The sequence below is a fragment of the Betta splendens genome, chromosome 3, assembly GCF_900634795.4.
Source record: "Betta splendens chromosome 3, fBetSpl5.4, whole genome shotgun sequence".
Taxonomy (NCBI): domain Eukaryota; kingdom Metazoa; phylum Chordata; class Actinopteri; order Anabantiformes; family Osphronemidae; genus Betta; species Betta splendens.
In genome coordinates this window covers 1,716,388-1,741,584 of record NC_040883.2, presented here as the reverse complement: position 1 = coordinate 1,741,584, position 25,197 = coordinate 1,716,388, and the positions used below count along the sequence as shown (strand labels likewise).

The window sequence follows — 25,197 nt, the reverse complement described above, 5'->3', positions numbered from 1 at the left end:
CGTCAGCGAGGCTGAGTGCAGCCACGAGGAGCGGCCGACACACGTTCTAAATAATAGACGCGAAGGTTCAGGCCGACAAATGTCCTGAAACCTTATCGTGGGGTTCATGTGTCACAGTGATGCGGCTGCTGTGGAAGCTGAGCTACTGAGTGAGACCACGAGCAAGCGGACGCTCTGCTCATCACCAGCTGCATTCACAACATTCTACATGTCAATGAGCCACAGGGTGACGTGATGTGACTGCGTGCAGCTTCTAGTTACCGCTCGTCTGAATCCTGGCTCGTTCCCACAACACTCAGACAGAGATGTGTGTCGTGCACAACTGAGAGCCACGTACCTTGGAAGACGTCCACATCCTGAAGGTCCTCTGAGCTTGGGGGGAATCGTAGTCCTCTTGAGAAAAAAATAGATTTTGTGCAGGAAGTCCAGCGGACAGAGGAGGAAGTTGCTCACAAACTCCCGCGCAGCAGTTTCCACATGGAGTCATTTTTGCTGTAGCTTTCCATCTGCGTCCGTGTAAAGGGATATTGTCATTCTGAGGTTAAATGAAAGTGGGGGAAGTGTTGTTGCCACGGCTCCAAGCCTGTCCACACAAAACCTGGCTTATCTAATGATTCCTGTGCTTAGCTCTCATTGTGGGTCAACAACACAAGGCTTTTCTTGGCCTGTTGTGGAGAAACATGTGTAGATGTCATCGAAATGACTCTAGCCCTGGTTCATTTGATGAGCGCTAAATGCTAACGATGACTTGAGTGTTAATCAACTTTTGGAATGATAACAAAGTACTTAATCCTTTAGCTTCTTTCAGTCTGATGCTGTTAATCTGCTTAGTTTGCTGTATTTGTGGAACGTTCTGCAGCTAATTGATCAGACGATGACTACGTTGTTTCCATTTGCATGGCCTACAGTTGCTGTCTCGAAAACAAAAATCTGCCAAAGCCAGTTAAAATTCTACATTAGTGCAAAGAAATGTTCAGCTTTATTGCATAACAGCAAAACGGTCCCTACTCTTACTGTTATTGACAGATGGAACTGGTAAAGTGCGAATGCATAGCCTGTGTTGTGTGGAGTTTGGGTTTCTGTGGATCCCACACGGGTCGGAACCATGACTCATCCGTTTGGCAGATGCGGTTCGTTGTGGGGAGGATTCGGGAGAAGCTGATGTTCGGGACGCGCTAAAACGTTTTGACCTGCCAATTGGTGACGTGTGCGTGCGTGCGCGTGCGCGTGGACTTTGAGGCGTGCGTGGACGTGTGTTGGTGTGGACCGCTTGCCTTTGGGCTGACTGTGGCTTCATGGGGCGTAAAAAGAAAAGGCGGACTCTCCTGATCACACGTCAGTCTGGATGGACCTGGAGTTGGTGCTGTTTTTCCTGCTGATGTCGGTGCCGTTCCCTTTGCTCGGGCTCTTGTCCAACCCGCACAGCGACTCCGTCACGCCCTCCTCCATCTCCATATACTCCGCTTTGTCGCCCAGCGAGGAGCCGGAGGGCGAGCCTTTGAACTTCCGCAGGAAGTCCGGGAAGTAGGGGCATCCCGGCGGCGGGCTCTCCGCCGCCGGCGGCTGCTCCTCGTTGTCCGTCTCCCGGTGGTAAAAGTAGTTGAAGTTGGACACGATGACCGGCACCGGCAGCGCAATGGTTAACACGCCCGCGATCGCGCACAGCGAGCCGACGATCTTCCCGCCCACCGTGATGGGCTTCATGTCGCCGTAGCCCACGGTGGTCATGGTCACCACGGCCCACCAGAACGCGTCGGGGATGCTCGTGAACTGGGACGTGGGCTCGTCCGCCTCGGCGAAGTACACGGCGCTGGAGAAGAGGATGACGCCGATGACCAGGAAGAAGATGAGCAGCGCGAGCTCCCGCATGCTGGCCCGCAGGGTGTGACCCAGGATCTGCAGCCCCTTGGAGTGCCGGGACAGCTTGAAGATGCGGAACACGCGCACGAGGCGCACGATCCTCAGGATGGCGAAGCTCATCGCGTGCTGCCCGTTGCCCTGGTGCTGCGCCAGGTCCGTGCCCAGAGTAATGAAATAAGGCAGAATGGACACGATGTCTATGGTGTTCATGATGTTTTTAAAGAAAGCGGTTTTGCTCGGACTCGCGAAGAAGCGGACGATAATCTCGAAGGAGAACCAGATGATGCACACGGTCTCCACGATGAAAAACGGGTCGTTGAACGGCGTGAATCCGTGGTCGGGCCGGCTGGAGTTGCGTCGTGGCTGCAGATACTCCTTCTCGTCCCTGAACTCCGGCAGCGTCTCCAGGCAGAAGATGACGATGGAAATGACGATGACCAGGACCGACACCACCGCGATGCCCCGGGCGGGACTCGAACTCTCCGGGTACTCGAAGAGCAGCCAGATCTGGCGCTTGAACTCGTCCTCCGGCAGCGGCTTCTCCTCCTCCTTCACGAAGCCCTCATCCTCCCGGAACTTGAGGATCGCCTCCTCCCCGAGTTCGTAAAACTTCACCTCCTCCGAGAAGATGTCGAACGGGACGTTCACGGGTCTTTTCAAGCGCCCCCCCGACTGATAGTAGTAGAGAATGGCGTCAAAGCTGGGCCGGTTCCGGTCGAAGAAGTATTCGTTCCTCAGCGGGTCGAAGTACCTGATTCGCTTGTCGGGGTCTCCCAGCAGCGTGTCCGGGAACTGCGTGAGCGTCTTGAGCTGGGTTTCGAACTTGAGCCCCGACACGTTGATGACGACCCTCTCGCAGCAGCCGCACTCGCTGTAGACGTTCTCGTATCCGGACTGAGGGCGTCTGTCGGTGATCGACACGGTCTCCTCCTCCTCATCCATGTTACACACAAAACTGGACCTCTGGCTTCCCCGCTCCCCCGCCTCCCCCCCCTCCTCCTCCTCCTCCTCGGCCCCATCGGCCTCTTCCTCTTCTATCATAATGTCCTCCTCGGATCCCAGCAGCGCGAGCTCCGAGTGACGCAGGTCTCCGCCGAGGGTCGCGCGGCCGCGTCTCCAGCGCCCGACGCCGCGCTGCTTCTTGCGCTCTCTGACAACTCTGTGCTGCTGCTCGGGCTCGTGCTGGTGCTGTGGCGGCTGCACGGAGGAGGTGGAGGAGGAGGAGGGGCGCGAGGCGGTACCGCCGCTGCTGATGTTGGCGTTCGTGGAAGAGGCGGCGCGAGACTGATGCTGTCGGTTGTTGAGGAGATGGGCGCTGGAGGAGGACCCCCCCGCTCCGCCGCCGCCGCCGCCGCCGCCTCCCTCCGCACCGGATCCACCTTCGGCCGCCGCCGCCGCCGCCGCCGCCCGCGTGTGGGCAGCCTGACGCTCTCGCTCGCGCTCCCTCTCCCGTGCGCGAGCCTGGGCATATCCGTAGGGCAGGTGACTGTTGCACCCGCCGTCCGCGCCCACCATGGCAAACTCCATTTTAAGTCAGTGCGCGCTTCGGTCCGTGAGCGCTACAGTAACCGCCTCTCGGCCACGGAATAAAAAGTTGCAGCTCGGAGCGCGCGCACAGAGAAAATGAGGCATCAACGGGTTCGAGCAGTCGGTTGTTGACGTGAGAACGTCAGAATAACGCCAGGTCCATGTTGAACGCAGTCCATGTGGCTACTTACATGACAGGAGATGAGCTACAGTCTCCTCCCGTGCGGACGCAGGCCTCCGGGCTGTTATGACATCATTACCATAACCACAGAACGTGGGGCCAGCGGCTGTGGCCTGTTACGCACGCGCCCCGTTTTACAGCGTCCGTTAATGGTCCAACATTATAGATCACCGAGTCAACGAGCAGCGCCAGAACAGTGTCCTCCCGGTTCCTCCGGTGCCCATCAGGTGGTTAATTCCTCCACGGCCGGGGCTCGCGCCCGAATGCGTCTTTGGATCCTCCTCGGTCTCGTGGTTGCCATTTTAAATGATGGGAATAAAAAACGGAGCTCCGGTGAATCCGAATCACTTTATCCTCTGATGCTCTGCGAGAGAAAAGACAGGAAAACAGCAGTTTTCAGGCAAAAGGCGACCTGTTCATGTTGCCTGTTGTTTTGGCGACAGCGCAGTCTGAGGAACTACGCACATATCGCGGTGTTACGCTGTAACTTCACTTTATTATCATCATTATTGTTGTTGTTGTTATTATCATGTATTATTTGTAGCATTGGACATCAAGGCAGACGCTGACATTAAATATATGGAGACGTGTCTGTTGAGCACAGACGTTGTCATTAACATCCTTCATCACTGTGACACTCATACTTACTGTACAGCGGCCAAAGCACAGCCTCAGCCTCGCTCTCTAACACATCTGCTGGAGGAGAAGTGGGAGGTGGCGACGCACTTCTTCCCTTCCACCCAAATCCGCCACTCGATTTTGGGAGGCAGAATCACCGATCCCCTGTCCGTTCCAACCAGCGACCATCGCATCCGCCACGCACGTCCGTGCTCTGACGCACTGAGAGGACACTTTGTGGCTGCGCCTCGACGCCTGCTCTCGATTCAACAGGATCTATTGACGCTCGAGCCCCGTTTCTGCGGCATCGCTCGTGCTCCGCTGGCAGCAATGAGCGCAAAGACAACGAAGCAGGTGTGCGAGCGGCCAGGCGGCGTCGGCGGCGGCTCCGCGCGCTCACGGCGCGGAGGAGCGACGCAGGGTAAAAGTTTCCCCTCGCGCGGGCGACGGCGAGCGGCCTCGTGGTCGCGTCTGAGCATCACACATCTGGCGTCCGCCGCCGTGGCTCTAGCTCCGCTCCCGGTTCCCTCCCATTGTGTGTGATGCTGGAGCGCCTCGGTGAGAAAGCCGCTCTCGTACCGCAGCGCGCGCGGCGGTGCTCGGTCCTCGGTCCTCCCCCAGTGGACGCGGCCGGTCACTGCGTCGTGCTGCAGTCGCGCTCGCGCTCGCGCCGTGTCCTTCAGCGTCACCGCCGCGTGGCGACCGGTGGAACGCAGCTCCCTGCGTTCACAATGAACGGCGCTGGTGTCGGCTCACGTGCGCTGGAGTCCGGGCCGGTGTTTGGAGTTTTCCTATGAGGATCAATTCATCCGAAATGACTGCAGGATCAAAGTGCAAACATTAAACGAGCTGCTGTTTCATTTGTCACTGCCGTGTGTCGTTCATAAACATCGGAGCTGCAGCCCTGGATCTGCCTGACAGGCCTGAAAACACGTTGACCCGGTGTCTGGGTCAGAACAACGTGCCTCTGAGCAGCTAAACGTGGTTCATGTGCATCGTTTCTTCAGTCAGATCATTGTTTCTCCCATTCCTGCTTAGGTCACAAATAGGAATCTGACTAATTCCAAAGTCTCTAACCTGTGAGAAGGCACCTTCCTTCATCACCTGAGACTCAGCATCTCAGCATCTGCACCTTCTGAGTTACTGATCAGGACTTTGGGTGAACATTTGAGCCTAAACGCTCCTCTGTGTCGTAGCGGCGGAGCATTGGTGCCATAAAACCAAAGGAAGTGCAGATTTTCTTCTGCTTCTCTCTTAAAGGCACAATCCCACGTCTGCCAGCAGCTCAGCAAACCTCGGTCATGCTTTATTCTAATGATGCAGATTAACCATTAATACAAACACTTTAATTACCTGCATTTGTTTTCAGTCAAATCACTGTTCCTGAGGCGGGAGGGAGACGCCGTTATTGCTTTGTTGCTAATTGCACATTCTTCACTGAGATTGAAACAGGAACACATTAAAAGAGGTGAAACAAATACTTTATAGTTAATTGACTTGCTCACTTATAAAATAGGAAAATATAGGTATAAATGTCACAATGATCATGTTAAAAGCTTATATACTGCATTTGAAATACACTGTTCTGTACATCCTGTAAAATATGGGTTAATTAAAGTACGTTATTATAAGTACACAACTGGAAATGTTGAGTTTGGCTTTTGACTTCTTGTGTAAGTTACGTCCCAGCATCATTAACGCATGCTACACCAGGTTCTCATAAAGGCTGTGATTCACACGGATCCTAGAAAGCGTCTCATTTAAAAATCGCCAAGCTTTTATTCATAAGACCATCTTTTATTAATACAAAAGCAAATCTGGGGGCCAAACATCAGCGAAACTCAGCTCAGAGAAAAATACTGTATATTCATTTCACATGATGTTTAGAAATAGCGTCTGTGAGTAAAAGCAGGAAGCAGCCTGCGCTCCACATCTATTAGCATCAATGCATGTAAATAATAGTGAGGAGGCACAGACTGCTCCACAGCTGGAATCAGGGAATTTTGGGGGAATGCTGCTTTTCAAACCAACATCTGTCTCTGACGCGGCGTCAGATTCAAAGTTTCCCATTGGATTTATTGTCTTCACACGTTTCCATCAAACACGTTAAAATGTCTGAAATGCGCTGGTGCATGTGGTGAGTTTATAGTCGACTGCAGCACAGAAAGCTTGATGCTTACGTATGAATTAACCCTTCGTTGCTTATTGTGGAGGCCCTGATGGACGTGTTCCTGCTTTGACTGATGAGCAGCGAACCCACAGCTGCGTCAGTGTTAATGTGCAGGTCTGTTTGCTCCAGCTGGATCACAGGCGCTGCTCTGCTCTGGAGCCGCTGAGGTGAGAGCGCGGTTTCTCTCCTCGACGGCGAGATGAGGCCTCCTAAGTTTTCTTTGCAGCGGCCGTAGATTTATCTGGGTGCTTTCAGAGCACAGTAAACCACTTATTTGGTTCCTCCCGGGTTTAATTCGATTGTGCAGATAATTGTTTTTGTGCAGGTATAAGGCAGATCAGGAACCTGAGCCCATTTCAGTCCAGTCAGTTTGATTCAACAGTCTAATTAGGACACGAGCCGACCACAAAACTCATATCACTCTAAGGAATCCCAACCGGCCCCCGCGGTGCTTTTATTCTCTAGCTCTAAAACTCCTGTAGGGATGTTGCTGGTGTCGTGGACAGTCCTGCGTCAGTCGATGCAGTCGTTGTGCTACTTTTCCACGTCGTGGAGTCCGGTGCACGTTGTGTTCGTGGAACAGTGATGTGCTGACGGTGCAAATGGCCCAGCGCGAGTCCGCGGAGCTCGTCTCCTCGCTCGTTTCCTCGCTCGTCTCCTCGCTCGTTTCCTCGCTCGTCTCCTCGCTCGTTTCCTCGCTCGTCTCCTCGCTCGCCCTCGTCGCTCCTCGCTCGCCCTCTCGCTCTCCCCTCTCGCTCGTCTCCTCGCTCGCCCTCTCGCTCGTCTCCTTGCTCGTCTCCTCGCTCGTCTCCTCGCTCGCCCTCTCGCTCTCCCTTCTCGCTCGTCTCCTCGCTTGCCCTCTCGCTCGTCTCCTCGCTCGTCTCCTCGCTCGCCCTCTCGCTCGTCCTCTCGCTCGCCCTTCTCTCTTCAGACACTAACAAAGCTGTGAGAGGAGCTGCTTTCTAGTCTGCACAATACGTAGGCAATCTTCCACCCACCGCGCACTTCATGCACACTCATCTCCTGCACTTCATTGAGCATCCACCTCAGTCAGCACCAGGGGGAGTTTGAGCTCGGTAAAAATAAGGAGCGATAGAGTGAAGACACAGTGTGTTATTACGCTGCACTTTGAACCGATGCCAGAGCTGCAACACGCAGTTAGTCGCATCTGCTGAACAGCTGAAAAGACAAGTACCTGAAGTTTATTAACATTTAGCAAATGATCATAAATCATGTAAAACTTTAATATGTTCAAACTATAATATTCAAGATTGAACTGAAATAAGACTGAAAATGGTTTTATTTAATTAAACATTAAAGACATTTAAACATTTATAATTAGATCATTAAGGTCGTTTGAGTGGTTCAGGACACGTGGAGAAAATGAATATTATCTATAAAGAAAACTTGAACTCTGAACCTCCTTTAAAACACTGCAGGCTTTAAACATCACGTGTGTATTTAAACACTTTGCTGACCTCTAGTTTAACGGCACTGTGCCACATCACGGTTGGTTGTTATGATCATTTTGAGGCACCAGTTGCATCATGGGAAATGTAGGCGTGATTTCAGCTGAGCTGCTTATTCACTCTGTTCTGTTGGTTCATACGTTAAACAAATCTCTTCAAGTCTATGCTTCAAATAACTTGAAAATATGTTCTGAAGTAATATTTAACAACATAATTACATAAGACCATAACAGGAACAGTGAAACGTCCGCGTCGACACTTCCAGTCCCACCTACTCCCACACAGGGAGCCTCACAGGCCTCACAGAGTCCCGTCCTTGGCCGTGGAGGCGTCTGGTTAGTAAATGGAGGCTGATGTTGTGCGTTGGGGCCTGTGCGAGCGGAGCGACGGTGACGCTGCAGCCGATCTGCGGCAGCAGATGGAGCCGCAGAGGAGGCGAAGCTCGGACTGAGTGGGTTTGTCCGTGTCATCCGTCCTGTTATGGCAGAGTTTATGGCGTGTTGACAGGACCAGTAAGAGGCCTCCAGAGCACGAGGCCAATGACCCGTGACTCAGATCTGTGATGTCAGCAGGACGCGGCTCACACTTACTGGACAAATGTTTTTACACTGAGGAGGAGCTTTATAAATATAGTAGTGCTCAGAGTTATGGACTGGAAAATGATCCTGGGCCCTAAAAGCACCACCTCATCCATCATGTCCAAATTGATTCCCAGGTGACGTGAGTGTGACATTACTGAGCAGGTCTGCTCTTGTTACGGCGCTGGGAGAGACAAATAAGAAGCCCCCGGGGGCGTCCTCTGTTTACCTCGCTGCTCCGTTAGCGCTCTCTTCTGTCGGCGGCTCCAGCACAAATCGCTTATTTTTGGACCGTATTATCGACATGAACTTGAAAGTCGTACCTGGCCTTTCGTGAATCCAGCCTGACTGCAAATAAGGTGTTTATGTAATTGGACGGGGGGGAATACAAGGTTAATCCACAATGGTGTTGGCTAACGACAGAACGCCTGCTAACAGTGATAGATCTCAGGCGCGATATCCTATCGGAAGTAACGCTTCAGAGGACGGGGGTGACGCCGCGTGAACGTCCTTGCAGCCTTGTTAGGCAGCGATGGCGCTTCAGCAGGATTCTGGGGACCTGAGTCCCTGGCGGCAGCGAGTGCAGACGGAGCAGCGGCTGACGACCCGTGGCTGCGGGGCCAACGTAGACTGCAGGAGTCCTCCACATCACAGCAGCAACTGAGGCTCCAGCTTCGCTCACGCAGAATTACTGCCTTACTTTAGGAACCATCAGTGGGGAGCTGAAACAGTCCACTAATACAGCGCAGAGCGCAGTCTCCTTCTACCGCTTCATCATTATTTATAAATGCATTGGAGAAACTGCTGTAAAGTTCTGATTCATGCAGCTGCAGAGCAGGAGATGTTAATGTCAGATCATGCAGGAAAATACTATATACTATACAGGAGGGGCTGAGTTTTATAGATGCTGCAACTGGTACAGAGACGAGTGAGGGATGATCCTGTTATTTAAGAAAAGTAACTTTTATTCTAAGCAAGTTTTCCTAAAGTAATTCTTTATTATAGTGGTTTATTTATTGTGGGATTTGTAATTTGCCAGAGATGTTACAAACAGGTAGAACCTGCCGATGACGCTGGATTGAGGCTAATTAATTAAAGGTTCGGGTCTTTTCCATCCACCTCAGCCACAGACATGCTTGTGTCGTGTGGTTCACCTAAGCCTTCCACTCACGTCGCCTAAACAAGATTAATGAAGACGCGGCCGGCTCCTCCCCGTGTGGAGGAGGAAAGGCCACCGCTGACCTGGGATTCGCTTTAATGTCTGAGAAGGTCGGAAAAATCGCATGCAGCCAAGGCTGAACAGATTAAAAGGATTTAAAGGGCTCTATTTAAGTAACATGCACAGGTTAAAAGCCTCTAGTGATGTTTAGAGAGTGACACACAAAAGCTGCAGCAGAGGTCCAACACAACAGGTACGTTCATACAAGACTTGCATGCAAACTGTTAACCAATGTGTGTATTTTGTTATTCAGAGTCGAACATCTGGTTTAGTTCCAGTGGAAACAGAGAAAACAATACTATTTATTTAAAAAGACCTTTGTAGCTTGTGAAGCTTGAGAAGATGTTATGTTAAAACCCTCTCTTCAGTGTGTGATTCAGACTGATATGTAATTGAGTCAGTCAGCACAGATCAGCTGTAACTGAGAATTTCCCTTTTAGGGGAATGTGCAGCTTCGTTTATATATTTTAACACTATATTTAACACATGTCGCTTTAAATTGTACTAATGTAAATAGGTTTGAGCGTTTTTTCTGGACAGATCCATCTTTAAACCATGTGGCGCTCATTACAATAAAAATACTATGAAACTTAAATCAGCTGAATACAGTATACAGTGTCTGACGTGAGATCCGATCCCCGCGTGGCAGAGGATGCAGCTGGTTGTCATGGCAACGGTGCTGGCGGCGGCGGTGGCGGGACAGGGCTGCCGCTTCGGCTGCCGTCCGACCAACATCAGCTTCCCGGTCGACAGCTGTGGCGTCACGGAGTTCATCTACACCACCATCTGTGCAGGACACTGCTACCACGAGGTGAGAGACGGCCTGTTCTGCATCAGCATCACTTCAGCGAGCGGCACAAAACGGAACCAGGCCGTTTCCCTGAAAACCCGAGGTCACGTTTGTTTGTGCTGTGTCCTGACAGGATCCCGTCTACATCAGCCACGACGACTGGGCCGAGCAGAGCGTCTGCAGCGGGGAGTGGGCCTACGAGGTGAAGCAGCTCCAGGGCTGCCCGCTGGCCGTCACGTACCCCGTCGCCAGGAGCTGCGAGTGCTCCGCCTGCAACGCAGCGAACACGCACTGCGGCCACTTCCACGGATACGTCCCCAGCTGTGTGATGTAGCCCCGCGGCGCCGCCCGCTGAAATAAACACATGTCCAACACGTGCGTGTCTTTTTACGGGTCACCTGCAGATAACAGCCTTTAATAACAGCCTCTCAGCAGATCGCTGTCCAGCTAACGTTACTGAGTCAAAGCTCAGAAACTAAAGGTGAAAAAGCAGGAGTCACCTTGTTATTGAGAGGTGCAGATAAGAATCTGCAGTTTGCAGTGAGTGCAGGATCCTGAGGTGTTTGCTAAGCAGCGTCCACAGCTGCCTTGACATTGTGTGGGTCCAATAAAGGGCAGGATGAAAACCTGAGCTGGAACCTGCGTCCACGTGAGCTGCTGCGGCCACACGTCCCCTCCATTCGTCTGTCTGGGTTTAAAGTGCATTCATTCTCACTTCACTATAAAGTGCTTGAGTTTCCACATCTGTCTGTAACAGACGGGGGAGGTTGTCTCAGCATAAAGTTACCTCTCATCAAAGTGGACCTGCATCCAGGAGGAAGCTGCTTTAATGTGACACGTAATATAACATTCAGCAAAAGCATGAAATATGATTTGTTCATGCCGGACTTGTTTTTATCCTTAACGGAGGAGTTTCACATTAAAATTCAGGAATATAAAGGAAACTCCACAAAAGCAGAACTAATGGACGTCTTTGCAGGGAAATGAGTCGAATAGCAAATCAGCTCTCTGCCCTGAGGCGTCTGCAGACTGTCGCTGTCTGGGATACATATGGAGAAGCCTTGTTTTCAGCCGGGAGCAGGTGCCGCCTGAGTCTGCACGTCGTAGTAACTTCTTATGAATCCGAGGACACGGAGCGACCTGAGGCTCCTGCTAATGACACAGAACTTAGCATGACCAGCTGTTAATTACACCTACGCTGTGCAGCCCAGCTTTGAATGAGCTCCACCCTAACCAGGCAGCCCCGTAAACAGGCCTGGCACACTGATCCTAGATCAGGGGAAACCCTGAACCCCCTGCAGTGTTTACAGTAGGACCCCTGCTGTGAAACAAAGCTGTCGCGTCTAGCGTAGTTTTACTGCATCCATGTCCACGTGTAGTGGGGGAAACGAGCAGGCGTGGAGGGACTGTGGAGGCCGCTGCATCCAAGCAGCCTCAGATCCAACGAGATGAGAGAACCTTCCCCTTCCAGACTGAGCCCATGATATTTCATCACACATTCATGAAGCTGCTGCTGCCGCGTTTGAGTCTAATGTTTTTCAGCATTATTGACTTGATTTTAAAAGAGCTGTCATCTGATTTGATTCATGGCCACGCCGTGTCCACCTGGGAGTTAAAGGCATGACAGCACCATTGCTTCATTTTCCTGTCAGCACCCAGGACCTCGGACCTTTCCTCCGTCATGTTTATAGATTTTGTCTCACTGGTGCTGTACTGTCATGTCTCCAGTGAACACTGCAGGCTGGATGTCTGCTGACACATTCCAGCCCGCTCACGGTCGTCCGTGTCCTTTCGCAGTGCTTTGCTTTCAGCCGGCGGCTCCCTGGAGTCGTGTGCTCGCGCCTCACTAATGGCTGCGCCAGCCAATATTCAGATAGACCTATTCTCAACTTTATAGATGACCTGCCTCCTCTGCAGGAGGAAGTGGACGCGGCTTATTCCTTCCTGAGCACAACTTCAGCGCAGCTCTGTCCCAAACACATCTTTTATTAAGAGCTGTGAAAAGCACTGTTTGAAGGATGGAGGGTCCTAAACGGTCTCCTGCATGTGTTGTACGTGTGCTGTGGCCTGTCTTAACTTCGTATGCTGATGTAGAACAAGCTGAGCCTGAGCTGCTGCCTTTCACTCCCACTGGGCTGTTCTATGAGAGCCAACGGATGATGGATCCTATAAACGAGGCTACAGCAGCTTTGAGCTACTGCCCAGCAGGTTCAGTGTTTACCGCCATCAGCTGCCTGTTTATTAGCCTGCACTAATCAAGCTTGTCATGATTTGCATGGCCGGTGTTTGGTCGCAGTAATCCGTTCCTATAGTCGACCCGGTTCTGCTGAGTGCAGTGGACCTGTGTGTGGTGGAGCTAATGAGGACGTGCTAACAGGTGTGTGGGTGGAGGTCTGCTGGTTGGGTTCAGACAGGAGCATCTGGTAGGAGGTGGGAAAGAACGTTTCTGAGCCAAATGGTGAAAGTTCTGTGGTCCCAGAGGGGACGAGTCCCACACAGGTAGAAAGGAACCCCTCCTAACGTAATAAACTGGAAGCGTGACTAATGTGCGACATGAATAAACATTAAGTAACCCTCAGTTTGCATCTGCTCAGTCTCTGCTCTGTGAATTTTAACATTCATTCAGATGTAGCCGTGAACAGCACATCTACATTCTGGGATGTCACGCGTAGCCGGCTGCTCACTTTAAAACGCCCACCAGCTCCAGACGGGTGGTAAAGCAGCTCTTCACCACGTGACACTCGACCCCCCGCTGAGCTCAAGGACAGCGGAGATGTGTATGAATGAGGCTTTAATGTGTGAACAGTCTTGCTTTAGCCGCTGTGATGAAGTGCTGTGTCATGCTGCTGGCTCCGGTGCGTACGGCCCCTCTATTATGTCCAGCCTGTGGTCCTCTGACGTTAGGCCTAATGGGAGGAGAAATTAATTATACTTTTAAGGCAATGCTTTCCTCTGCACAGAGCATTCAATTACTGTGTTACTTCTTCACAGGACTCATACCGTGTAACACATAAATCTGGCTTTGACTTTCTGAGGGAATAACATTCAGATGTTGAGTGGGAACAATGGTTTAGGCCTGACCTTTAAACCACATTCGTTCCCACAGGAGAGAGTCTTCGTTCTTCTAATTTAACTCTAATTTAACTGAAGCTTCTGGAGTGGAACCAGCCACGCGGACCTGAACATGGTTCAGGCGAGGATGTTTACATTCTGTTAAAACCAGTGCTCAAATCCACCACACACAGTGAGCTTACTGGGAATTCACTGATAAATACTGTCCCAACAAGCTTAAGATCAGAGCCATTAATGCTTCATTATCCAGGAACTAAATGGAAGCTGGGCTTTGAACCAGCACAGGGTCTGACAGTCACTCAGAATGTTGTTACATCAGCAGAAATGTGTTCTTTATTAGCAGTTAGGCTATTTCCACCTACAGACATAAACACAACAATGGTGCAGACATTTAGAAGAGTGTTTAAAAATATTGAAAATAATGTAGCAACTAATTTATGTTAAACTGTGGATCTTGTAATGTGTTATGTAAAAAACTGTTAAATATCATGGTTAAGATGTTATAATAGAGGCTTTAAAACCAATGAAATTTAACACAGTAACACCCCAACATTCAGCAGAATATATACATTGCTCTGCATAGTCTTCAGTAGTTTATATATACACAAGGAATCTTGCATAAAAAGCCATTTCTGTAACAGCTGAGTTCAAGGAAGGTGCTTACGCTCCACAGGCTCTCTGAGGCCAAGACGCTGAGCCTTAAGGCGGCTGCGGCTGCGGCTGCGGCTGCGTCTGCTGACTACACAGCAAACTTGTTTCGGATGATTTCTCCACCCTCCACTTCCACCTGCTCATAAAGCCACTTCCGGTCACAGCGGCACTCGACCCCGCACTTGCGTGAGCCGCAGTCGGGGCAGGGGTAGAAGCAGCCCGTACAGTCCACATCCAGACAGTCACACATGTCTTTGCCGTTGGACAGCAGTCGGCCTTTGCTGTCGTACACTCGGCTTTTGGCTCCAAGATTCTGCCTGTTAAAAAACCAAACCACGTGTGACCTGTGAGTCCCACACAGCAGGAGTACTTGTATGTGTAACACCAGATCAATCAGGAATGTAGCGTCTCACCTGTCAGTCACCTGCTTTCCTCCACGTCCTCCTCGTCCTCCCTGTGACGAAACAAAAGACCAAAACATTTCATACAGTTCTTAAAATGAAGACTTTGTAATAATCATTCTTCATCATTAATCATTTGCCTTTAAAAACAATACAACTTTCTTGTGGTTATTATAGAGTATTTTCTGTATCAGCTTTGAATTACTGATTGATTTATACAGACGCTGATGATCACAACACAAACATTAGAACGTGGAACTCACCCTGAATCCGCCCCGTTTGTCTCTGCGTGCGTCTCTCTCCTTGTCTGCTTGCGTTCCCATCTGATTGGCCACGTTGGTCTCCTTCGGTACCACCCCTCGTTTGCGAAGTTCGATCTGTGGACGTTTCGTAATTACAGATGTAAAACAGAGCAGAGACGGTTTGAAGTAGTGCTTGCTGTGAGGCGGGGGAGCACCTTGGATGAATCGTGTCCTTGGGCGAATATAGTGGGCACCGCGTCCTCCCTCAGGAACTGTTTGCCGTTGTAGTCTCTGAAGCAGTCGGGCCTGAAATGCTCCGAGCAGAGACACGTGTTGGCAGTTGGGACGAAGTTCTTCATCCCAAGACTGTGAACCCATTTAGTTGCAAGTTGAGGTTTGCTGAGTGGGAACCTAATGCACAGGAGAGGGAGACACGGACAGTAAGGATGAAGTCTAAGTTTCCAGCTGTCGAACAGTTTGTCAGGTTCACCCAGCGAAGAGCGAGTTCTCCTGTGGGATTGTAGTATTTTCTGTATGTGGACGCATCTAAAGCGTCAACCTCAACATTGATTTGAACAGCACTCAGAGAGACCGAATAATTAGCTTTGAATACAACCAGTGCTATTCGTTGCTATTTTGACCACATTCCTTCCATTCTTTCGTCAAAGAGCAGCAACGATGACGTTACTAGCGCCAAACTTCCACGTCCTCGTGCAACTTTACCTGTAAAATCTTATTTCCGACCCTTTGACAAACTTGTTGTTGCACCCGGTTGCTGCACAAATAACGGGCATGATGTTCCCCTGAAAAAAACAATGAGCAAACAAAAAAAGAGACGAACGGGAGAAAGATGTGCACAAGTAGCATGAGATTGTTTTCGTTGCTCTTCTTCGATGAAAACGAACATCCGCTTCAACTTCCTCTTGTGACTTGATGGACGTCGCCCTCTAGCGACGGCCCGTGGAATCATTTCCTAAGAAAATATGGAAAATATGTGTTCAAATAAAAAACAAACCACCGTTTTTATTTTTCTCTGCTATTTATGATCCACATCAGTCTGGAATGTGCTTTGTAGTCCACATTTTACAACCACCACATTATGACTGCGTTTTGAAAATATGACTTTTTTTTATTTTGATGCTTTACATTTTTGATAGATGTGGACATGTTGCTGCTATGAATTAACCTGTTGTTGTAATAACCCATATATACATAGTGTATATTATATTATTGTTAGCATATACTGTAAATGTGTGGATAGAGAGTGAGATAGTTCTACATGGTTCCACTTATGAAAGTAATTGTCCCCAAAACATCAACGTTAAAGGGGCGATGACATAATTTCCTGTTCTACATTTTCACCCAGAGTTTGTCTATAAGGAGTCCACAGCTTCAAGGTGTATTTAGTTAACAAAAGTCTAAATACACATCTTGTACCTGTAGTTCTTTTAGAACTGACTTGTGTCATTGTAAACTAGTGTATGTCTTTTTCCAAGTTGTGGTTCATCTTTTTCCTTTTCAACTAAAGTAGCTGTAAAGAGAAAAAATATATATATATATATATATATTCAAATAGGAATAATATTTTTTTCAATCTTGACCTTTGCGTCTTAATAATAATCTACACGTTTTGTTGAGAGTTTGGTGTCAAAATCTTATTTTGTTCATATAGAAAATATGCTCAGCTCATATTTATTCAGCTCATATATTGTACATTAATTAACAAATAGCATCGACTGTCACACACAAACCCTGGAAGTGTTAAAAACACGAGGAATGCCCAGCAGCAGCAGTGTGAACTGATTTAGACTCACAACCACCTTCACAAATCCAAAGTAAACTCTTGTATGAATGTTTAGGCTTATGACGCGTGTGTTAGCGTTACACATTGCTGCCTGTCAGCCTGAACTCGGGGAGTCGTTGCTCCCTCGCTGACTCTGAGCCCGATAAAACATGTCCCGCTGCGCTCGCCGGGGCCGCTCAGTCACATGACAGCGCAGCTATGCTGGCTAGCGAGCTAACAGGTTAGCTTCGGTTGTCACAGCAGCTGTCAACAGCCCCGAAAGGACGGAGTCGTCAACCGCAGTCAGTAGGAAAATTAGAACTCACGACGTCTCTGGCAAGTGACATTCTGTGGTTCGTTATTGGCGGACGCTGCTACGCGCTGGAGTGGCCGTGGGTTAAGCTACGCTAACAAAGTTGAACTTGTGAAAAGGGAGTTCCTATTGTAGACGGAGTGTTGGGCTGATGCTAACGACGGCCTTGTTTGGACTGACGTGAAGCTAATCTCACCTGGTTGATCGCCCGCCCGTTAATGTGACGCTAGCAGTGATTTAGATTGTAATGTGTGAACGTTAGCGTCGCTGGTTAATGTTTACAGGCTAAACGCGCAGGCCGTTAGCGGTTTCCTTAGCTAATGTTGCCGCTGATTAATGTTAGCAGAGACTCTGGGGCCATAACAGCAGCTGTTTAGTTAGTCACCGCCGTCATATAACTCACATAGACGCGTATCTGCACCGAGCAGCAGCGTCAACACGAAGCTACAAGGCGGGTGTTTACGTTGTTCGCACGGTTGCGAAACGAGGCCACCGTTAATCTAGTCGCTCACTCCTCCACCGGGGAAGCTAATCGCGCCGTCACCAGGTGACGAGCTCGACGCCAGGCTGCGGCGGTGACAGCTTGGCGTCTGTGAAGTAGTCCTGCTCCATCAGCGTGTGCGGAGTGTAACGTCAGTGTGTGGGCGCAGAGGTCACATCTGCTGCAGCTGCTTTCGGGCTCTGAGCAGAGGGCTCCAGTCAGAAGAAGTGAAAGGTCCGAGGGGCCGAGCGCACTTCTCCTTCCATCCTTCAGGTCGTGGGAAGTCTGTGCGTCTCAAGCGTCTGACTGGTGAAAGCACCGACTCTTCGTTTCACACCAGCTTGTTGCTGAGTGCGGCGTTCCTGTTCTTGCTTCACTGGGGAGTTACATCCGCTGGGACTCTGAGAGCCGACGGAGAGGACGTTTCCCACTCATTTATGCTGACAGCATTCGCACACGTGCCTGGGACGCGTTTAAACCGAGCGTTCCCAAGCTCGCGCACCGGGCGCTCACCGGCAGCAACCGGGTCGTTGCTTTCCCGTTTCAGGTTCTTTAGTGGCTTAGAACTGATGTCCAGCTGTGGTGTGTAACATCAACACACTAGTAAAGACCAAACTCGGCCTTAGTAGTTTATATTTCAGTTATATTTACACTTGCTTGTCTGATAAGTTGTCTATGTAGCAAGGTTATAAGTCAAATCATAAAATTTATGACCAAATAAGTTATGAACTAGTTAAAACAAAAAATAAACGTTGGTCTCAGGGTAGATAAAATGTAGTATTAGTATGCAGGCGCTGTGCTTTTTGTAGCATCACGTACTATAAAGGACAGTTTGAAATAATGTGTCACTGTTATTGATTTTCCCGGTGCTATCATTTAATTTCAGCCATGTCTGAAAGCATGGGCGAAGGTGACTGACTGATAAGGTGCAGGCAACTTTGGACTTTGACACAGATCTGGGTGGGGATGACATGAGGGAACAGAGTAGAAATGTTCTACAGGCACAGAATGTGAGTCGGCCTCTGTTTGCCAAGTCTCCTGAGTAAAACGGTTTTCTGGATGTTTTATACTATTTCAGAAGGGGGGCGTCGTTAGGTGTGTGCTGTGTGACCGTACATTGACAGTAAATGTACTTGAGGACAAAACGGCAGCAGCCACAGCCCTTTGAGATTCATGCAGATGACCAATAGTAACCTTTGGTTCCCTCCCCTCTGTTTTCTCTCTTGTCTCCCATAGGGCTTTGTAGAAAGGGACTTCTCTCGTACTCCCTTCAACTTACTGAGTCAGTGAATGTCCACTCGATAAGTCACTGGGGGTTTGGCATCCCGCAGGCTCATCGGGCAGGCGAGGCTTCTAGCTGTGCAAAGATATTTACAGTCTGAAGTTATGGACACGGGAAAGATGGAAAGACGATAAATAAGACATCTGCTCAGAGGTATGGTCCGCCCGGCATTACAGCATTACATTAAGACATAGAGCTTTAGTCAGTTTTTACAGACTGATGTCGTTTGGCAAAATAGTCACTGGTAAAAAAAAAGCAATAACAAATCCCATTAATGTGTTCAAAGATCCGATGTTGCTGCTTAATGCTGACGTGTGTTTTTAAAGAGCAGACACAGTATTAGTCACTGTCACAGTCATGATTAAACAATCTGCTACTTTAATGTTTGATTGCAAAACCTGACAGAACAATTTATGTATTTTAACTGTTTAATGTTTGTCATAATTAAGTTAGTGGTTATACCTAAATTAAACAAGTCTATGCATCAGCTGCAAATTGATTGAAGATCAAACTCTGATTTCTCATTTAGAGAAGAGCTCATTTCTCTATGTAGTAGAATCCTATTTGGCAGCAAGTGCAGGTTTCATACATGTGCTGCCAACTATGCGTTATTTTGTGTCTAACCATGAAATGATGAAATGGACGTCAGCTGCTTGTTTGCCTTTTCATTTAGTCTGTGTGTTGGGTGCATCAGCATTGTTGACAAAAAAAGGAGCAATATATATATGTTGGTGTTCCCTTGTGCCATGACATGATGAACTCCTCCACACACACACACACACACACACACACACACACACACACACACACACACACACACACACACACACACACACACACACACACACACACAGACAGTCGCTTGCTGCGGTGAATACTCCACACGTCTACTTGCTCCCACATCAAACGGACTTCGGACTGCGGAGCTCGCTGGAAACGTTTTTGATATAACTGCAGAAAATTCCCTTGGTTTCAGTTCACATCCAGATTATTTGTTTACTGACCTGCAACGTTCAGGAGCTCAGGTCACTGTCGTGCTAAAAGGTGAACAAATCGCCTCACACTCACTTCCCTCATGTCCCGAATCATCTGATTTCCATCTGCATTTGTCCTTTCTTCAACTCTAATTATGCTCCCAGTACCAGACGTGTCAGACATGCTGCTTGAAGTTTTGAATTAATTTTCTCTCGTGAGGCAGCCATGAGCCAGCTTTAAAAAGTGTCCTTCTGTCACATTTCTTCATCTCTGCAGATGAGTTTTAAAGCTCTGTTGGATTTACTTGTTTATCAGATCAAGACGTTTCTTCTAGACTTTGAACAAATATCTAACTCTGGAAGATTTCAGATTTGAGGCTCATTAAATTCTGCCACAAACTCCACGTTCTATAAAACGCCAAGAAACAAGTCAAAGCTCATCTTCTTTGACATCATAACATTATAAACAGGGCAGAAGCCTTTCATATGTGACTTTTCCTTTTTATTGCAAGCTGGTTAAAAATAGCCAGAAATGACACATGGGTGACTGCTGAATCAGTTTCCTGAAATTCGCCCTCTGTGGCACATATGTTTTCATTTCTGCTTTTGCAGCCAGTTGAACGTCTCCTACACCCGTTTTCATGGTCAGGGCCAGTTAGATTTTGGATCTTTCTAAGAACAACTGCCCTTATTTTGATGTAATTTAACCACATCCGTTCTGAGTTGTACAGAGTGAACACATTATGTCTGCTACCGGGTGAACAGCACTCTGCACCTGTTGCCTCCAAAGCGTCCTGCCCAGAGGTTGATCATGGGTGACATCTGTTTCCACGTTACCGATCGCCCCCTAATGTGATGGTCATCACGAGTGTCTCGTTCTCTTCTCTGCACAGGTGCACGTTGATTTCGTAATGACAAGCTGCTGTGCAGAAGATGTCCACGCTGTCTGTGACTGATATCCCAGATGTTGGTCATGGTAAGAGCAACAATTAGTATGTTATTTCTGAGATGAACAGAAGCCAGGTGGATTTATTGATCGGCTGCTTTGTGTCCTGTGACAGATGAACGTAAGGTGTTCGATGGGGCCTCGGAGCTGCAGCTGGACTGCATTGTTGAGGAGAGCGGTGGAGCTGCCGCAGTGAAGCACGATGGCCTGCTGTCACTGGCTGACCTCTCCCAGCCAGATGACTTCCCCACCCCCCCTCATAACGGCCCTTCACTGACAGACATGAGCAGCCCTGTGCCAGTAGAACCAAATAATATCAAGCTGGACCCAGCTGCAGGTGACGGCGCTGCCAGCGTAGGTGAGAAGAGAGTATTTTAAAGAAGTACTGATTACTCATCGATCTGGGGAAAAAACGTTTCTGTAACTGTTGTTTTAGTCACTAACATTAGTCATCGTTGGGGGAGAGTGAGACTTCACTGAGTGAATCACCAGCCTGAAAACAAAGCTTTGTGGTCTTTGCTAAACAAATTACAGCCTGTAGACTGAGCTGAGAGCTGTTCCTCTCTGCCCGGTAGAACGCATCATCTCTTTGTCTTTGTGTGTGTAGACGGTCAGCCTGTCAAGAGAAAGAAGGGGCCAGCTCCCAAAATGCTGGGCAATGAGGTGTGCAGCGTCTGCGGCGACAAGGCCTCCGGCTTCCATTACAACGTGCTGAGCTGCGAGGGCTGCAAGGGCTTCTTTCGACGCAGCGTCATTAAAAGCGCCCAGTACGCATGCAAGAACAACGGCCGCTGTGAAATGGACATGTACATGCGCCGCAAGTGCCAGCAGTGCCGCCTGCGCAAGTGTCGGGAGGCCGGCATGCTGGAGCAGTGTGAGTGACGCTCTGCAGACACCAGCAGATGAATACTGGCCTCGTCCGTGTTTAAGGTCGGCCTCATTGTCACTTTCAGGTGTGCTCTCTGAAGAACAAATCAGACTGAAGAAGATGAAGAAGCAGCAGGAGGAGGAAACTGCACACACATCCACCGTGGTGACCCCCACCCCTCCACCGGAAGCAGCTGCACTGGATCCACAGCAGCAGGAGATGATTGAGAAGCTGGTGGCCATGCAGAAGCAATGCAACAAGAGGTCCTTCCTGGACCGGCCCAAAGTCACAGTAAGTGGAGCCGTACGTTCTGGCACGCACGCACGCACGCACACACTCACACTCTTAACCTGAGCATTACCCTACTCCCTTGTTTTGAATGAGATAGAGGAATGTGTACTAACCTGTTCTATAATGTGTGTTTTTCAAATAGCCGTGGCCGCAGAGTCAGGACCTGCAGAACAGAGAGGTGCGTCAGCAGCGCTTCGCCCACTTCACTGAGCTAGCAATCATGTCAGTGCAGGAGATTGTGGATTTTGCGAAGCAGCTTCCTGGATTCCTGGAGCTCACGAGAGAAGACCAGATTGCTCTACTGAAGACATCGACTATTGAGGTTGACAAATGTTTTGCTTTCTGTGTGATTTTCTTTCAATTAGTTTGGCTTTGTTTGATTGCAGATAAATAATCTGCTCACCGTGTGTTCCTCTTCCTCAGATTATGCTGCTTGAGACGTCTCGGCGATATAACCCTGCAATTGATAGCATCACCTTTCTTAAGGACTTTAGCTACAACAAGGAGGATTTTGCCAAAGCAGGTGCGATGTGGTCGTCTGAATTAGATTAAGTGCAGAACTCATCTAATGTCTAATGCAAACTACATGTACATCAGTTCTTTGTGTCTTTTTGTCAACGTTTCTCTCCTTAGGTCTTCAGTTTGAGTTCATTAACCCCATCTTTGAGTTTTCTAAAGGAATGAATGACCTGCATCTCGATGAGGCTGAATATGCTTTGCTTATAGCCATCAACATATTTTCTGCAGGTCAGAATTCCTTCAGTAACCCAGTCTGCAGTGTTCTGCTGTGTATTTGAATCATCATTTCATCAGTTTGTTCCTTCATTTTGCTCAGATCGACCAAACGTGCAGGATCATGACCTGGTGGAAAGGCTGCAGCAGCCCTATGTGGACGCACTGCGCTCTTACATCATGATCAAGAGACCAAATGTAAGTGCACAGTGGTTTACATAACCTCCTCTGACCAGCTGTATGTCAGCATAACCTGGAGATATATATAAATATAAATAAATAAAACAGCAGGCACATTGGGTCAGGGCTGGGGTCACCGTTTCTATTCACCCCAATAGATGCTGAACAGTCTAACAAGCTGCTTTGTGCTACAGGGAAAAAGCCATTATGAGAACACGACTGCAAAGTCATGCTACCCTTTTAAAATTTAGTTCCCTTTTTATGTGGCTCAGCCCTGTGTTTTCTAGACGTGGCTCCTCTGTTTTGTAATATTTTAAATGTATTTGCCCCCGTGTCCTCAGGATCATCTGATGTTCCCCCGCATGCTGATGAAGCTGGTGAGCCTTCGGACATTAAGCAGTGTACACTCGGAGCAGGTGTTTGCGCTTCGCCTCCAGGACAAGAAGCTTCCTCCACTGCTCTCTGAAATCTGGGACGTTAATGAGTGAATGGCGACCTGATGTCACACTCCATGGCTTAATGAGGCCCGAGGCAGAGCACGACATCCAGGAGGAACCCCGGCTCCTCTCTGCTCCCCTGATCAGTTTTTGTTCATAGCGTTGAGATTTTCTTTTCTTGTGGGAGGACGGCGTGGTGGCCCTTTGCTCACAGACTGCTAACTGGTGTTGTGTTTATAGGGATGAACATGAAACCTAATTGTTTTGTTTATATTTTTTGTGTAGATGCTGACGTTGTTGTGGCGATATTGATATTAACCAGCATCAGGCTTTTGAGCCGTTTAATATTTTGAGGTTATTTCAGTGTCTGGCATACTTGTATATTCATTGTCTAACAATTCAAAGCAAAACTCTGGCAGGTCTTGGCTTCTCACCTCAGAAGAACAGCCTGACATTGTGATACGACAACCGTTTGTTCCTCTGAGGGTAAATAAAGACGTCACAAGGTAGTAATTGCTCAGGTAAAGTAATGTGAAGTCGACCACTGGGAACTGGAGACTTTTTCAACTTCTGTCAGATTAGTTTTCTTTTAATTGCAGAAGGGACCCTTCTGGTCATACAGTTACTCAAATTCTCATGTCAAGTTTCTATTTATTTGAAAGGAAATGTACAACGTTCACCCATAAAAAGAATCCTCAAGATTGTACAATCGCATACGAAGGCACAAGGAAGTGGAACCGTGCAGGTGAAGAAGTAGACGAGACTGTGTCTGAACACGCAGCATCGGTACAAAGACGCACGCGGTACTGACATGCTCAAATTCAAGACCCGGCACATGTATTCATAAAGCAATGAAATTACTGCTTCTGTTAACACCCGATATGATGATGTATATGTGAGATGTACTTTTATTTGTTTCATTACTTTGCAGTACAGCTATTTTCACAATTTTAATTTAGTGAACTTTTTCGCTAGCTTTTAAAGGTTTGAGAAATGTAACATACGTATACTGTAGATTGAACATTGCATTAAATGTCTCAGCCTTTTATTTTTGATAAAATACTGTATGAATATACACTGAGGAAATGTAAAGCTGAATATACAGCAACAAACTAACTTGATGTAAAGGTCTGCCATAGTCCGAGAAGCTTCCTTCCAGTAGGTAGCCATTTAAAATGAACAGCTTTAAGCGGTCAGATTTAGGAAAACCTTGATAAGAAATATACCAAATTCTATATAATAAGCAGAAAACAAGTAGTAATTGTTAGTTTAAATTCTATTAAGCCTGTTTTTGTTCATGTCGTGTTCCATTCTCCGCCGTGTGCTGTAGGTGGATAAACACATTCATCCTCATGAGCTTCATTGTCTCGATGCTGCATGAAACAGGCTGAACGCTGAACAATGTGATGTCACTAATGTAGAAATGCTCCAACAGCCATTTCAGCTTTTCAATTAATAAAAGGACCTTGCTATTGATTCCAGATAGATTTGACCCTAACCATGGATTATAATAGCTCTAATGTTTTGAATTTCAACATTAGACCTGGGATGTCTGTGCTTTTTGTACTGTGACATATATATTTTTATATGTGTGTCTCTGAAACCCACTTTTGCCAGATCACCTGTACAAGCCACTAACACTAGTCTGCTTTCACTAAGAGCTGACATGGTGAGCTGACTTCCCATGTTCTAATTGTGTTATGGTGGATTAAACTGATTCCAGACAACATTTTAAAGTTCAGTTCCTGATTAAACAAGACAACACGAAGATGCTCATTTTAGTAAACGTTCCTCTGTGATGTCAGTGAGGTTCATTTTGCTCTCTGAATATGAGTTTCCTAAAGTACACGTCTAAAACAAGCTGAAGTCGAGTGTGTATTTAATGCAGAAGAAGCAGATTTGTACGCGAGTGTGTGAAACCACTATTTCTCTGTTATGCTTGAAATTTGCCTTTGGATTTTGGCTTTTTGCTTGACAAGAATCTGTGGCTCAACTCGTGTAATATTGGGATCATTTACTTCTTAGCCCGAAACTAAGTCCAGCTAACGTCACCAATGAAATAGAATGAAACTGGTTTTGTTCTGTGTTGTGTTCATTCTGATCAGTGTCATCCGTTTTATTATCATATCATG

General features: G+C 48.2%; 4 protein-coding genes across 11 annotated transcripts in view; 2 read left to right on the top strand and 2 right to left on the bottom strand.

The window, feature by feature from the left end:
* The window catches only part of kcna4 (potassium voltage-gated channel, shaker-related subfamily, member 4), a 30,494-nt gene extending 25,730 nt beyond the window's left edge, over nt 1–4,764 (bottom strand). The window contains exons 1-2 of the mRNA XM_029143518.3: nt 4,217–4,764; nt 338–3,932 (exon numbers count right to left, since the gene is read on the bottom strand). Coding sequence (XP_028999351.1) covers nt 1,330–3,387 — 2,058 coding nt within the window. The 5' untranslated portion in view covers nt 3,388–3,932; nt 4,217–4,764 and the 3' untranslated portion in view covers nt 338–1,329. The remainder of the gene's footprint in view (nt 1–337; nt 3,933–4,216) is intronic.
* LOC114851795 (gonadotropin subunit beta-1-like) overlaps nt 1–10,786 on the top strand; it is a 56,873-nt gene extending 46,087 nt beyond the window's left edge. For all 6 annotated transcript variants that reach the window (XM_055507578.1, XM_029143529.3, XM_029143531.3 and 3 more), the window contains 2 exons: nt 10,272–10,433; nt 10,546–10,786. In XM_055507578.1, coding sequence (XP_055363553.1) covers nt 10,272–10,433; nt 10,546–10,746 — 363 coding nt within the window. In that variant the 3' untranslated portion in view covers nt 10,747–10,786. The remainder of the gene's footprint in view (nt 1–10,271; nt 10,434–10,545) is intronic.
* Nucleotides 10,787–12,378: 1,592 nt separating this feature from the next.
* arl14ep (ADP-ribosylation factor-like 14 effector protein) lies at nt 12,379–16,220 on the bottom strand. 3 transcript variants are annotated; one of them, XR_003785249.3, is made up of 6 exons: nt 15,502–16,219; nt 14,994–15,189; nt 14,800–14,913; nt 14,549–14,589; nt 14,149–14,452; nt 12,379–13,318 (listed from the first exon to the last, which is right to left on the bottom strand). XR_003785249.3 is itself a non-coding variant. In XM_029143539.3 (5 exons), the coding sequence occupies exons 1-5, from the start codon at nt 15,570–15,572 to the stop codon at nt 14,224–14,226; spliced, it is 651 nt and encodes a 216-aa protein (XP_028999372.1). In that variant the 5' UTR covers nt 15,573–16,216; the 3' UTR covers nt 13,790–14,223. The 3 variants fall into 3 exon arrangements, 1 of the variants encoding a protein (XP_028999372.1); XR_003785250.3 differs by lacking the exon at nt 12,379–13,318 and adding an exon at nt 13,790–13,842 and having other exon boundaries at nt 15,502–16,220; XM_029143539.3 differs by lacking the exon at nt 12,379–13,318 and having other exon boundaries at nt 13,790–14,452; nt 15,502–16,216.
* Nucleotides 16,221–18,591: 2,371 nt separating this feature from the next.
* nr1h3 (nuclear receptor subfamily 1, group H, member 3) lies at nt 18,592–24,794 on the top strand. The gene is made up of 10 exons (XM_029143520.2): nt 18,592–18,790; nt 20,505–20,587; nt 20,673–20,915; nt 21,165–21,431; nt 21,511–21,716; nt 21,859–22,038; nt 22,140–22,239; nt 22,350–22,463; nt 22,552–22,646; nt 22,970–24,794. The coding sequence occupies exons 2-10, from the start codon at nt 20,545–20,547 to the stop codon at nt 23,114–23,116; spliced, it is 1,395 nt and encodes a 464-aa protein (XP_028999353.1). The 5' UTR covers nt 18,592–18,790; nt 20,505–20,544; the 3' UTR covers nt 23,117–24,794.
* Nucleotides 24,795–25,197: the final 403 nt, after the last annotated feature.